At 55.8% G+C, this 14,414-nt stretch overlaps 3 protein-coding genes across 3 annotated transcripts; 2 read left to right on the forward strand and 1 right to left on the reverse strand.

Annotated features, from left to right (window-relative positions):
• Window positions 1-240: 240 nt before the first annotated feature.
• CGCA056_v015128 (uncharacterized protein) lies at window positions 241-934 on the forward strand (the record flags this gene model as incomplete). The annotated part of the gene is made up of 3 exons (XM_037330369.1): window positions 241-246; window positions 297-741; window positions 852-934. 3 exons carry the CDS (start codon window positions 241-243, stop codon window positions 932-934), a joined length of 534 nt encoding a protein of 177 aa, XP_037171240.1.
• Window positions 935-3,421: 2,487 nt separating this feature from the next.
• CGCA056_v015129 (Satratoxin biosynthesis SC1 cluster protein 4) lies at window positions 3,422-5,101 on the forward strand (the record flags this gene model as incomplete). The annotated part of the gene is made up of 6 exons (XM_037330370.1): window positions 3,422-3,592; window positions 3,660-3,696; window positions 3,755-3,822; window positions 3,879-4,252; window positions 4,312-4,774; window positions 5,069-5,101. 6 exons carry the CDS (start codon window positions 3,422-3,424, stop codon window positions 5,099-5,101), a joined length of 1,146 nt encoding a protein of 381 aa, XP_037171241.1.
• Window positions 5,102-9,267: 4,166 nt separating this feature from the next.
• On the reverse strand, window positions 9,268-9,903 carry CGCA056_v015130 (uncharacterized protein; the record flags this gene model as incomplete). The annotated part of the gene is made up of 1 exon (XM_037330371.1): window positions 9,268-9,903. The coding sequence occupies one exon, from the start codon at window positions 9,901-9,903 to the stop codon at window positions 9,268-9,270; it is 636 nt and encodes a 211-aa protein (XP_037171239.1).
• Between the last annotated feature and the right edge of the window lie 4,511 nt (window positions 9,904-14,414).

Below are 14,414 nucleotides of genomic sequence, written 5' to 3' on the forward strand. Positions count from 1 at the left end.
TTGCCACCTGCACCTCGGCAACGCGGCGGGCTGGACGTATTCGGGTGAAGCAGCGGGTGCCGGAACCGCCGACAGTGGGGACGTCATCCGCTGATCTAAAGAAATTGAAGCGGAATGGGTATTTTGTGTGTGGATTGTGCGGGGAGGAAGGTATCATCAAGACCTGCGCAAGGAAGAGCGACCTCAAACGACATATCGAAGACTTTCACTACAACGACGCTCAGTGGTTCTGCCGCCACTATGGCTGTCATATGGTGTTTGATTCACAGGGCGTCTACAAGGTACACTTGAAACAGGTCCACTGCGATTCTCTTGTGTCCGTAGACGTAGCCAAGGTCAAACTCTGCCCGCAGGTGGTATTTGCCTGCGGCTTTGACGGCTGCTTGCAAGTGTTTGAGGCCCCGGAGTACACCAACGCCAGCCCGACCTTCAAAAAATACGTCCGTCATGTGGCCGAGCACTTTGAGCAAGGCGCCAGTCGTGGCGGATGGTCGTACTCTACAAGGATGGGCAATCTGCTCCGTCAGAGCCAGGTGCAGCTCACCTGGAACGAGTGGACACAGAGCGAAGCATTAAGAACATCTCTCAAGTGGACCCCTCAGACGTCCAACATCTTGCGGAAGAGATTAGAATGCCGGCACATTGGCGACATTAAGCTGCTCGTTCAGTACGCCTTTCTTCTAGGCACTGATCCCGACAGCATCAGCAGATTTCGCGAGGACTTCGTCACACCCGTCGCCAGTACGTGCAGGATGCATATGACCGGCCAGACACCTATGCAACAAGTTATAGAGTCCGGCGAACTGGCCGAGGAGTCCTTTTTAAAAGTCTCTAACGTGCCGCACCTTCAGACCACATCCGCAGCCTCTCGAGCAATGCCAACACAAGCGCAGTCGGGATGGCCTCCTCATCCCCATCAACAAGCGTACTATGAGTTTCAGGCGTTGAATGCTATGGCCAGTCCGGATCCAACAATAGCTGTATCCCTGATGTATCATCCCCATCAGGGCAACATGTACGATGGCCAACAGTCTACGCGCAGATCCATTCACGATGGAACGTTAAGGTATCATTGACCAGAGCACGGTCAGGTCGGTAAACGCCAGGATGCACACGTCAACATCCTCTCTTCTACTTAGTTCCCCCCTCCTCCGGCCCCCCTCCCTGTTTCTAATAGTGGCTCTTGTATCACTGCATTGAGAAACCCACGTCATCAGACACCCATGCTAGACATTCTCTGTCTAGCTAACTCGTTCATAAGCCGGATTTGCAGTTGGTTCCCCGGCCTCCCCTGCGGCGTGTAAAGAGGTGTTATACAATGCTCAAGGCCAAGTGTCGAGGATAACCTGCTGCTTGCATAACGGCACCGTCTTAATTATGAGTTCACTGTTCGAGACCTAACTATTGCAGCCGTCCTACGAGGTGCATTTTCCGCCTATGATTGGTGATGAAGTTGCCCTACATAAACTAGAACGTGTTGTTTTGACACCAGGACAGCGCGCCTGATGTAGCAGGCTGATGACCGACATAGTCAAGCGATGGCTGGACTGGCCCTATGGGAGCCTGCTAGTAAGTTTGTAGGTGTGTTTCTGCTGGAGAGTAGGCCGACCGTTGAAGCTCGGTAGCGGGCACAAAGTGACGTCCAGTCTTCTAGTGTATTTCCTAATTACCCAGTATACTCTTCCATAGGAGTTTCGTATATAAGCATCCAGTACCCGTAGCTAACCCTTGTATTCCCCTCCTGAGATCATACTAACTTTAGGAAGAAGAAAAAGCCAGATGCGAGCAAGCGAGCCGGCAGTGCAGCTAACTGTAGCGCAGAGCAAAGGCTTCCGTGATGATGTCTCTGACCCAACCATTCCCTGCTCCGTGCTATATAGGTACTTGGTTGATACTGACAGCTACACTTATGCTCTCACTGGAAGATCCAGTTACTTTACCCAATCAAATCACGTCTTGATACTGCTACAAACGCTTCGCTCAATACTATTGCGATAGCACGAGTGTCTATTTGCTGGGGATTTTGTTCTTGTTACTGCCTTAACCCCTTAGTAGTAGCTAGCTAGCAGTGTAACTAAGAGGGCCCTGCTAGGCTGCTGGGCTACCGAAAGAACGAGGTAGGACCGTAGGAGGCTGCAATCAGCGGCTCCCGTCGCTAGAACCCCCGCTAATTAGTGCGCGGACAGCAGAGACACCTAATCCTAGTTGGAAATAGTACTACAGAGTATATTAGGGGGCCCGTCTGTCGCAAGCGCTAACCAATTCAAACGAAACCCACTCCGGACACAGGCTTGATCACTTCCATATAGCCGAGGATTGCATGGAGCTACGATGCCGGTCCTTCAGGGGTAAGACCCATGTTTCGCTCGGTCTCGGTCACGAACACCTCCTTGCAAAGGGAAAAAGAACATATACCTCCTCAGGGTTTCCAAATATTAGCGCCATCCTATACTAGCCTTCTTTAGCAGGAATATTCATCATTTTTAGAGGTCTTAACAGGGCCTTATGGGGGCAAAAATACAACACATCTTTTTCTGGAGATTCTTTGAGCCCAGGTCCAGAGAAAGTCCAGAAAACGATATGTCGCCCTCCCCCTAGATTTCTGTGAAGGTAACATACCCCAGTACTAACTAGGCGTTTCTACCGACGCAGAAGTGACGCGCTAACATCTTGAATCCCTGGGGAGGTATGGAAACAAAGGGAGAAAAAAGGAGAAAAAAAAAAAAAAGAAAAAAAACACAGAAGAGGCTGTTATTGTATGTCGAGATGGCTAGTCTTACTAAGGATCCTATATCTATTACACACCTTGAAGATGGAGAACATTTCAGCAGCAGCAGCGGGCAGCATGCTTCGCCAAGGACGTCAAGGTTCCCCTCCGGCAGCCTCGGTAGTGTTCGCCAAGCCTATAATTACTGCGAGCAGATGGTCCTGGTCTGTCACCCGAAATAAAGTTCTGACCGAACTAGGTGGTCCCTGTAGACGGCGGTCGACGCCTTCTACCATGGGATACTCTCTGTGTCTACTGCGTAACTACAGTCTGAAACCCCCCCCCCCCTGATATAGTGTGACCCTCATTTCGGTATGAGGCGCTATGCTTACCATGACTTCAAAGCGTAAACTTTGCTCCCGCAAGAGAGGCAAACCCAATCCCTTTTTTTTTTTTTTTTGCCTTCTCTTTTCTTATTTCTTTCTTTTCTCCCCTAATCCCCCCTTCGTCTTGGCACCTGTGCGGCACTCCTCCCGCCCTTCCGTGTTGAAGAGCTAACCTAAGAGTGCGATCGCTCTATCCTTCGGACGGATCTATATAGCTCAGTCCCACTACGGTAACCCTGGCTCGGCTCGAAGTTTTCTTTACATTCCCTTCCTCTCGTCTCTCAACGAGCGCCATCTCTCGCTAGGGCACCAGGGAACAGCGAATAGAATGGAAGGCCGTCCCGGCGCCAAGTCAAGCGACAGCCGACGAGCTGTCATGGTTGGTATCACATCGTTTGCGTTCGCATTGGCTCTCTTCGCAGTGATCATGCGAACGTACACTCGCGTGTTCTTGCTGCGAAGATTCGGTGTTGATGATAGCGCTGCTATCCTAACCTTCGTGAGTTAACCCACTTAACACCCATTTTCGTACCCACACCCAACGTCAAGCCAATATTGTTTCCTAGTTTCTCCTCTTCGCTTGCTACTTCGCAGTTGCGATCAGTGAGTTTCTTACATTCTAGCCAGGATGGTGAGAGCATAGCTGACGCGGATCTTCTAGACCTGAGGAACGGCCTCGGTATGCATGTGTATCTACTCACTGAAGACCAGATCAAAGAGTATCTAAGGGTATAGCAGCCCTCGTTGGCGAGGTTTGACGTGTCTTGTCCACTAACAGTTAGTAGACCTTCTATACCGCGGTCGTCTTCTATAATGCCGCCCTCGCTGGCGTCAAAATGACGTTCTTGCTCCAGTACTGGCGACTATTTGCTGTGCAAAGAATGAGGAAGTTGCTGTTCGGTGCGATGATCCTCGTCGGGGGTTGGAGCATGTCACAAGTTCTGGTGGAGGTCTTGATCTGCATCCCTACGAACGCCTTCTGGGATAAGAGCGTCCGAGGCAGCTGTATCCCGAACTACCCTCTGTGGTACATCAACGCCGCAGGGAATATCGCCACCGACCTGATAGTCTTTGTTCTGCCGTTACCGGTTATCAGCGGCCTGAAGCTGCCTTCAAGACAGAGATATGCTTTAGGCGGAATCTTTTGCCTCGGACTCTTGTACGTGCTCTATATCGACAGTAAATGTCACATTGACACCAATCTCACATGGTTGATAGCACGTGCGTGATTTCGGCTGTCCGGATACAACACCTCCATCAGACCGCAGACTTCACGTGGGAAAACGTGCAGACTGCTGGGTGGTCCATCGGCGAAGTCTGTAGTGGGCTGATCTGCGCGTGCCTTCCGACGCTCCGGCCCCTCGTCGTGAAGGTTATGCCCTCTCTGTCGAATCCCGTCAGCGGGTTCTCCCGACACAGGATGCAGCACGGCTTCAGCTTCAAAAGGACAGCTTCTATTGCGAAGCAACCTGAGGCCGAGCTTGCCATTATCCCGCGCGAAATCGGCCCTGGCGATAGCCCGAATCGTCGCCACACGCCACGGCTAGGTTCCTCTGATAGCGAAGTCGACCTTTGCGGCGCCATAAGCTACGATCGCAGCCGCGCTGACCTAAGCTGTGACTTGCCGCTGTCGCTCCAAGGGATCTCGGTGGATATCGATGTTCCGCCGCCGTCGGCGACGGTTTGGACTCAACACCGGGATGCAACTGAAGTCGGCGGTCATGGCCGTGGGCAGTCAGTGGGTGTGGAAACACGGACCGAGGCCGACCGAAGACGTAGTAGCAGGCCTGCGAGACAGTCGTCAGGCTTCATCAACATTAGGCTTGACGTTGTGGAAGGCTCGTTACCACAACCCACGATGGATGGATGGATACCCATGAGCGTGGCTGCAAGTGGGTGGCGAATGTCCTCGTCTGAGACGGGGAAATCGAGGAACGCCTAGCTAACTCCATTAACGAAATTTCTCGCTACCCAGAAGCCTAGGACAACTAGAAGCGAGGAGGGTTAAGGAAGAGGAGCAGCGGTCACTCAGGCAGCTCCTGCCTAAGCTCCAATTCTCACCAGGAAATTCGGGGTTACTGATACAACTCGGTGTTCACGACAGCCATTCTTACTTGCTCTCACCAAACTTGGTGGGTCGAGACCGAGACAAGCGAAATCTACCTGAGTTCAAGAAAAGGCAAGCATAACGGGGAGAGATTGATTGCACCAGACGTCAGTCACTAACTAGTAGGAAGCGTGGCGCGCATACAGGGACCCGTTATTTAGATGGTTGCATCTATAGGATAGGATACATTCTTAATCGATCGTTAATATACAAGAAGAAAAGAGAAAACGAAGGGAAAGAAACCGGATCGAACCATGCGAACGCAAAAGCAGCTGTAACAGACCCCGCGCCAAACATCCTGAACTAACACTTTACCCCCAACCCCCAACCCCCACACTGAGACGAGAGCTGGGCTAGCGGTTGTTTCCTCGAGCCTGCGGAGGGCTGTTCCAATATCACGAAACAACCGTGAGTACGTAGCAATACGCCTCGAACTTCTACAGATGGTGCTGCTGGTCCCAGGTCCGCTTCCGGCGGTGGAAACGTCACCAACGGCAGCGGCCCCCGCGCATCCGCATTGCAAAGAACGTCAGATTTGGAGGAGGCAGGCACATTTTAGCTTGCCGTGTGGAGGAGACAGCAGCTTGCAGCTCGCGCTTGTCCTAGCCCCTGCCGCATGGCCGGCCGGCTAAGCTTCTCTGGACTCGTTTTCGTTTCCTCACACGGGTCTGGAAGGTTGACTCTGCCCCCGAGCAGTCAACATGATGTCTCCCGCCGGCAGAATGCCGAGGCTGCTACGTCTGCGGAAAAGGGAGCATTCTAGTTAGGACGTTTATATACTAGCGGCTCTAACTAGAGTCCGACATAGCACCTTGGCTTGGGGTTCGGGGGAGGCTTGGGGGCTTGTTAGAAAGGGGGCTTTGGTGCGCGGTCGTTAACGCCGTGGGGACCAAAGCTGGTTCTCTTAAGGCCAGGGCTTGACTCCACGGGTACACTCTGCTCTGGGATGCCAGTGCCTCTTGAGGCGCGTCGTCTCCAGCGCGTGTCCGCGCTCGGAGATCGCACGTTGGGCCCGTCGGTGGGCCTCGCTGTATCTCGATTGGATTGTCTCTGGTTGATTCCGTATCCATTAACGGCCCAGTCGTGGTTGATAACGGAAATCGTTGGTGGTGATGAAGAAGGACCTCTCTCTCCTGCTTGTCCACAGCATCCAGTGACTGGTCACGATCCAGTTGTAGATCTTTAAGGCGTCTTTGACGAATCTCGGCCTGATAAGAGCAGAGGATCTCGATAACATCGACAGGCAAGGCTTCTTGGCTGATACACCAGGCCTGGTTAGCGAGATTGACCCAGACGCTCTGCTCTGCGCGTTTGCAAGCCACTCTGATGCGTTCTCTCTCCAAGCAAAATCGCAGTCTGTAGCTCTCCAAAGCGGCAAACCAGGCGTCTCGCTCCCGCTCCAGCGAAGCGCGGTCGCCCTTGCCCCGGGATTCCATATCGAAGTGGCTGTAAAGTGTCATGTTGGTGTTCATAGATGGTGACCAGGCGGCTCGGCTTGCGTTCACCCGGGAGCTGCTGGTGGGGAATGTATCCAATTGCCTCTGGAGGCTCTCGACCTTCAGTCCGCGGGGGGTATATCTCGCAGAATCGTGACTGACAAGGTAAGCTAGCCGCAGGCGCTAGCTGTTGGGTGCCAGCCGCAAAACCAGCCCAAGGCTGCAGTGCACACGAGCTGCCGTTAGTAGCAGCAGCGGCAGCGGTTCGAGTCGGTAGGATAGAAAGCGAGTGTATAGCCGTGCCGATCAAGAGGGGGGAAAGAAAATCAAAATTTTGAAAGATGAGGGGGCGGTGTCAAGATAGGAGACCAAGGGGTTCAATGTTAGGAGGGCGCTCCGAAGCGTGTTCTGAACGTGTTATGAACAAAACTCGGACAGCCGTCTCGCTCCGCTCCGAGGGAGTGAGACGACTGTTGATGATTGTACGTCTTATTTATTCATACTACTCGTGGGCAATAAGCCTATTGTATGGCTCGACTACCTAACGCGCTGTTAAGACAGTCTACAGATAACTCGGCGTAGTGAGCGGCAAGGGAGGGACACAGGGCGGCTGCGAGTGAACTGATGTGTCTTCGCAGTTAGGATTCAAATTCCCCAGCTTCATTCAAGAGCTCCTAACAGCGGTCAACAAGCATTTGCCTGGAATCTGGGAAGAAGAGAGGAGGGGGGGGGGGGCATCTTTCCCGGCTTCGCCGAAAGCCGATACCACGGCGTTGAATACCACCGCTGTGCAGACGCTTCCGCTCGCATCGTCTCATCCATCATCTCATACATTGGCCCCAGCCGTTCGCTAAGGCGTTGAAAACGATTAGATCTACCAAGCAGGGCCGGCCTACATAGTAAGTTTGTTGCTCGATAGACTTACATTGGATTGCATTGCGCCCGGTATCACCGTCCTTTAGGGATCAGCAACTAACTCTCCCGAGAGATGTGGATTTCCGGACGGTCTACGTTCTTCTCAGCACTCATACTGGGCTATCGGTCGTCGTACGCTGAGCCACCTAGCTCTCGTATTCTCGAGACACTGACAAGTCTCTCACCGAGAGAGGGGCGCTGGCTTTATAGGTGCGATTTCGTGGCTCGGAGTCCTGATCCCACTTCCCTATTCTTTCTTTTTTTTAAAAAAAAATAAAAAAAAAAAAGAATTGAAAAAAATAAAAAAATAAAAAACCGTCCTTGCAGCTTGGCGTACACTGCGTACGGATACGTTCAGCGAACAGTCCCTGCAGCCGCAAGGGGGAGGGGGTTGGATGGCTACTGTGTGTGTAAGGTAAAATCTTGGCAGACTTCCATCGGTGCCGGGTAATCTCGCTAGGTAGCTAGAGTAGAGACGTCCAGTGGCTCCCGCTGGACGTCGGCCCACCGGAAAGTGGGGCATGTCAGTTGATTGGCTACCTTGTACTACCTGTACCTACAAACCTTACCTACTGGACCTGTCCGCAGAATCCTGAGCCATTTTTAGCATGTAATTAGGGGAATAGTGGTCTGGAGTACTCCGTACGGAGTATATAGTATTGTCCGTGCTGCGCGGAATGGGGCTTGCAGGATGAGGTGGCCAGATGAAACTGTCTTCCCTCAAAGCTGGTGCTGACCCAATTAGGTTGATGCCACGCCCCGATCAGCAAAGCAACGCAGCAGAAGACAGACGAACGGTATAAAATTAGGCTTTGGCATTTTCGTTTACATCTACATTCACATTTACATTCATATCCAGGAGGTAACCGCACGCCTACATCCTTTCCAGATTATCCTGCAGGATGGAGCTGGCAGGGGCAGTAAAACATATAGACCCCGTCGGGAAAACGCATCGGCGATCTAACAGTAATCAAGAGCGCGCACGAGCCAATCGTACCGAGGTCCCGAGACCTTTTCGCGGGTCTTCCAATCCGTTCGCGTATCCATGCCTGTTCGTCCAGGGATGCTTGTCGTGCTTCATCAGACCTGTGGGCGCCGCCCCAGTGGCACCCAGGGTGGGGCGTATGGAGCCGCTAAGCCGAAACTCTAAACCAACGACATGGGGGGGCCGACTGCGCCCATCAATCGTCAAAGTATCGCCCTATATCAATTCTCGGCCGTTGAGGGAGACATTCTGCACGCAATTCGCGCCATTGCCCGAATCGGTCCGGCTCACGTCGTAACCCTGCTAGCGCGATTCCATTGTCCCCGCCGGAGCGAAGCTTCAGGACAGCGCCGAGCCGTAGCACCGAGCAGTAAAATCCGGGGTGGGAGGAAGGGGTTGAAATGATGTGTGGGGATTGGCGCGCACAAGGTGTATGCTTTGCCCGGTCCGGCAGTTTCGGCAAGTTTCCACATTCGTGTTCGGAATTCTCGTCGTGTGAGTGAACGAAGAAAAGAAGTACGGGGGGGGGGGCGTCTCGAAGAACCCCTATAGAGCTAAGTTCCGACGGTCCGGTGTACCCCTTCTCGGAATTGGGACAAGCTGTTCGCCTATCCGTGTAGGCAGCGGCGTATAGCGCATAGATAACGTCCCGCGGCAGGCTGCTGCTACCGGCTCTTTGCTGGCGGGAAGTCAGGTTTGCGATTCCGAATCTACCTTGCGTAGGGGCCTTTTCATGGGCCTCGACGACTACCCGTTGCGTGCTGGATCGTCTCGACGGCGTTGTCCGCAGGCCAAGGCCAACGTCGGCTGTCGGCCGTGTTCGTACCGCCCAGGCTTGGTTGCTTGAATAGCTCGAATGGCTCAATTGGCCCGGGTGGCTCGAGTGGCGCGAATGGCTCGAACGGCTCGAATGGCCCGGAGCTCACCACGTACAGCCCCAAGTTTGAGCCGGCGTAAAAATCCAACACAGGCTGACTTCCTGGCTCTGGTCCCGTCACAGAGCCCGTTTCCGGCTCATAGACGCCTCTTCCCGTGGTGGTGGAGATGGGGCTTGTGGTGGCAAACCACCTGTACGCGCTTATCTCGTGGATGACGTGCGCGGGATCCGGTACTAATCCCGCGCGCCATGTTGTTAACGTCGCTGGGCGCCCGTTCTCGGCCTCGGCGCGCTCTCGTAGAGTCTCCAGGCCACTTGCGGCCGTTGGCAGACACGCGGGCTGCTGCGGTGGGGCAAGCTCCTGATGCGCGGCGTAAGAGGAGTTGTTGTTGTGGGTACGGAGGGGCGAAGGTACCGTCGAACAGCCGATGGACGGTTTCGTCTCGCTGCCGCCGGCGTTAGCGATCTTCCCGGGGAGGGGCAGGTGCATGGCGGCTGTGGAAGAATGACGGCTCGAGGAGGGTTCACAATCGATGTTGCGGCTACAACAGCGGGTGCACGGTTTGACCTCGTCGCACTTGACACGGGCAGCAGCGCATTGCCGGCAAGCGTAAGACACACGACGAGGGCCGGGTGAAGGTCCCGCGTGGTGGTTTCGCTTGCTGCCGTGTTTTCGCTTGCTAGCGTGGTTTTGGCCGCCGCCTGCGTGCCTGGCAACGTGGCGCTTCAGCAGATCGGTTCTGGCAAACGCCTTGGAACATATAGGGCATGCACAGCGCTTGCTGGAAGTGTAGGTCCGGATGTGTCGTGCGAGATACGCAGGGCGAGAGTACCGTCCGCTGGCAGTGTGGGGCACTGGTAGAGGCCGGCTGCCGCGGCGTCGTTCCGGTCGGCCGGAGCTGAGGCCGGGACAAGGGGGGGATGCCGGCTGATCCTGTTGCGTGATCGGGTCGGCGACCGACACATCAGACGGCGCTAGACCGACCGAACCCGGAGCGGGTGCTTGGGGTCTTGTGTTGACAGCCGCACCCGGCGGTGATGACGGCTGCGCGTCCGGTGGGATGTCGTTGTTAGAGAAGTCCATGCAGGCGATCTGCGACCTAAAACGGCGGCCCGTCGTCGGTTCCAGCAGAGAGTCGGGCGTGCAGGGGGGGTGGGCGGCGCGCAGCGCCGGAGGGATCTGACGGCGTGACATGCCGAGATGGTGGCGTCGGGACACGTATGTACGGTGTATCCGTACCTTGCGGTCCGTTAGGCTGGGATTGCCGAGTACGGCGCCGGCGGACGACCCTCAGGGGCGGAGGACTCGGCGGTAAGAGACAAATGCGGCATGAGGCGTCCGAAATGGGAGAGGCGACGATGAGATGACGATGGAAAAGTGGTCTCTACCCGCAGCGTGCTGTCTGTCTCCTTGTGAGCCTGGCCTGCTTGGGTAAGGTATAAGTGGGTAGGGATGGTGCGCTGGACCTTGTTGGGGTGGGCAGACGTTGCTCAGTCACACTGCGTTTGAGTGGCGGCTGTTGACAAGTTTACTGCCGGTAGAGAGATGGGAGCATGGTTAAGTAAAGAGAGGTTATGAGGGACAAAGCCTCGCATTGACTGACCCTAACAAGCCGTATGTGTTCGCGGACAAGCAATCGAACCAGTACCAAACTCAACTAAACGACGTGATGCTAAACCCATCCCTACGGTCACGGCGCGATGGGCAGCGAAACACATGGCTGGTATACTGACGACAGGGGGTGGGTGTCTCTCCACCAAGTCCGTCCAGGTGCCCAGGTGCCCAGTCGCGCAGGCGCCCGGGATCGGAGCGACCTGATTGTGCGGATACGCAGCAGTGTCCGCCACAAAAGGGAAGGCCCGTGGGGGGGGTTGGCTTGTCACGATTTGGACCCGACCTCCGCCCGTACCGCGCAGGGATGAAGAATCGCAGAGATCAGAGTAGGTATGTACCGCTTGTCGTGGTCGCGACGCAAACAACGTCGCAGGACGACTATCTGCGGGCGTCTTTAGGTCCAGCAACAAGTTTTTTATTTTGTCCCCCCCCCCCCCCCCCCCCCCCCCCCCCACCCCCCCCCCCCCCCCCCCCCCCCCCCAAAATAAAACAAAGCAGGTAGTAAGGGAGCTGGTGGAGTCCTTGAAACAACGGCCATCTCCGAACGGATCAGGTCCGCTGTGCTTCGCCGGGTCAGGCCCGGCGAATCGGTTCGCGGCTGTGACGCCGGCGGGCCAGAGCGGGCAGCTAGTGGGGTTAAGCACAACCAAGACCACCTAACTCCAACTGACTGGTGAGAGCCGAGGGTTCTTGCAGGGTTGCGTTTGAGCCTGCCTGTCCACAACGTACCCGTCGTCGGGGGGATCATCCATTCTTCCCCTCGTGTGAGCAGAATCTGAGCCAGAAGCCTCTCGACTTTTGCGCACGTGAACACTACTCGCGTGGTCAAACTGTCGACCGTCTCATCCGCCCGCGGGGCCCTAGATAGCGATATGGAGGTGGAAGACGTCCATCCACAGTCCCACAGAACCCCTATCGATAGGGCGAGACGAACCAGCCGGGGACATTCACACGTCCTTAACGCTGTGTCCGCAAGGTTACTAGATGGCGGGATCAGGAACTCGTCTGTTGTGGTCTGTAAAACCAGGCGATAATCATCATGAAAAACCGGCCCAAGCAAAGTCTTTTAGGCGAGGGCAGGCTTTGGCCTATATACAATAAGACTACCTAGCTATCTACTATAGGGCTAACCTTGGTTTAAGTGGTGTAGAATCTCCTTGAAAACAGCACGTATAGAGCGACGTCGCATCAATGACCCCGTCGTGACAAACACTCAACAGGTTCTCACCCCTCGCTTACCGGTCCCCGGACGAAGCATACAGTGTCGACGGCTGATCCTGATGACGAGGAAGCCCAAGTCTTCTGCCTGTCTAATGATTGCCTGCTCTGCGGGTCATGGGGCACGCGTGGCCGGTGCTCGCGTCGAGCGGGACCGTAATGACTGTCGCAGGAGGGGTCGGGCGGGGAGCAAACACGGCTGCTGCGATTAGCCATGGTAACCGGATTCCGGAGGGCATTGCCTTGCTCGGAAACTACCTATCCAGTCGTATTGCGGGGGATTGCGAGAGCAGAAGCTTATGTGGGCAGGGCGACTGCATGTCATGTATCAACAGTGGTTTATTCTTCGAGTAAGATTTATGACTTAATCTTTAAACAAAATATAAAGCGTAAATATGAGAAGCCGCACGTTCCACGGCGTTGCGTTTCGGTGAGCGCGTCTAAAAGTGCCCCCACGCGGACGCTACTAAAGAACAGGTATCTATCTACAAGCCGATCGCAATGAGCCGATGTGTGGGAGCCAAGCTGCTCAAGTGCCGAGAAGCTGCGCTCCCGTCCGGTGCCTTGTTAAGTTGGCCATACGGACTCCGCGGCAGTATCATCAGCAGCGGCCTTCTTGGCAGCAGTCTTCTTTAAGGTGGTATTAGAACCGGTTTTGCTCGCGGAGGTCTTTCTGGAAGATGCCCGCCGGTAGAAGTCTCGTAGCTGAAGTCTCATCAGCGGTGGTCGCGCCGGTGGAGGTCTCGTCGGTGGTGGTCGAGCCAGTAGAGGTCTCATCAGCGGCGGTCGCGCCGGTGGAGGTCTTCAGCGGTGGTCTCATCAGCAGCAGTCGCTACGGTGGAGGTCTCATCAGCGGTGGTATCATCAGCGGTGGTCGCGCCGGTGGAGGTCTCGGCGGTTGGTGGTCGCGCCAGTAGAGGTCTCATCAGCGGCGGTCGCGCCGGTGGAGGTCTCGTCAGCGGCGGTGGTCTCAACAGCAGTAGTCGCGCCGGTGGAGGTCTCGTCGGTGGTGGTCGCGCCGGTAGAGGTCTCTTCAGCGGTGGTATCATCAGCAGCAGTCGCTCAGTGGAGGTCTCATCAGCGGTGGTCGCGCCGGTGGAGGTCTCGTCGGTGGTGGTCGCGCCAGTAGAGGTCTCATCAGCGGCGGTCGCGCCGGTGGGGTCTCGTCAGCGGTGGTCTCATCAGCAGTAGTCGCTCCGGTGGAGGTCTCATCAGCGGTGGTCGCGCCGGTGGAGGTCTCGAGCGGTGGTTCGCGCTGGTGGACACCTTCTTCGTGGAGCCTTTGGTGGTGGATCGCTTCTGGACTTGAGCTCGTCTACGGAAGACCGTCGGCGGTCGTCTCGCGGTAGATCCCTCGGCGCCTGAACCTCTTCGCCCGTGAAGCGTCGGGGCAGTCCCATCGGCAGCAGTCCCATCGGCGGCGGTCCCATGGCGGCGGTCCCGTCAACGGCATCCCGCGGCGGCAGCCCCGTCGACGGCGGTGTCGTCGGCCGCGGTCTATCAAGGGCGGGTCTCGTCAGCACATCGGCTGCTTCAGGAAGACCCCCGGAAACGAGAGTCCCCGGCGGCCGTTTGGGATGACGCGGGGCGTCTTGTAAAACCGTCGGAAAAGGGCCGTCGGCTAGAGGGCACGCCTGGTGGAGGGCCGCCTACCAAAGGGGGCGTTGGCGGCGGTCAGCTGGAGTCGGTTGATAGGTAGGGCTTAACATACCTTGAAAACGGCTGAAGAAGGATCCGGACTTCCTGCCGTGGCTCGATCGAGTGCGTCGCCTTCCCAAAGTCGTCTTCGGTGCGGCTTCAGAGCTCGGGGAGACACTGTTGATGATATCGGACACTGGCGTCTTGACCCTCAGGCCCTAGTGCAGCGAGATGCCCGGAAAAGGAAAGAGGTCCGCAGGCAGCTTGGACTCCGCTGGGGCATTCCCCGCCCGGGTGACGTGCATCCCGTTCGCGGGGGCCCCGTGGCTAGACAACACCATAGAGAGGCGCCAGATAGGAAGCACGAGGAGTGGACGCGGTCCGACCATGTGGCAAAGAAAACTAGAACGAACGTGGGTGAGTGTGGGTAGCGAGTGGCAGGCGTTGAAGGTCAGTTAAAGGAAGGACAAGAGAGAAATATGGCTGTTGTGGTGGATGGTTGCTGTTTGGGCAGGAGAAGATTGGCTTTT

The sequence above is a fragment of the Colletotrichum aenigma genome (assembly GCF_013390185.1).
Source record: "Colletotrichum aenigma strain Cg56 chromosome Unknown KSG_Cg56_contig38, whole genome shotgun sequence".
In the NCBI taxonomy this organism is placed as follows: domain Eukaryota; kingdom Fungi; phylum Ascomycota; class Sordariomycetes; order Glomerellales; family Glomerellaceae; genus Colletotrichum; species Colletotrichum aenigma.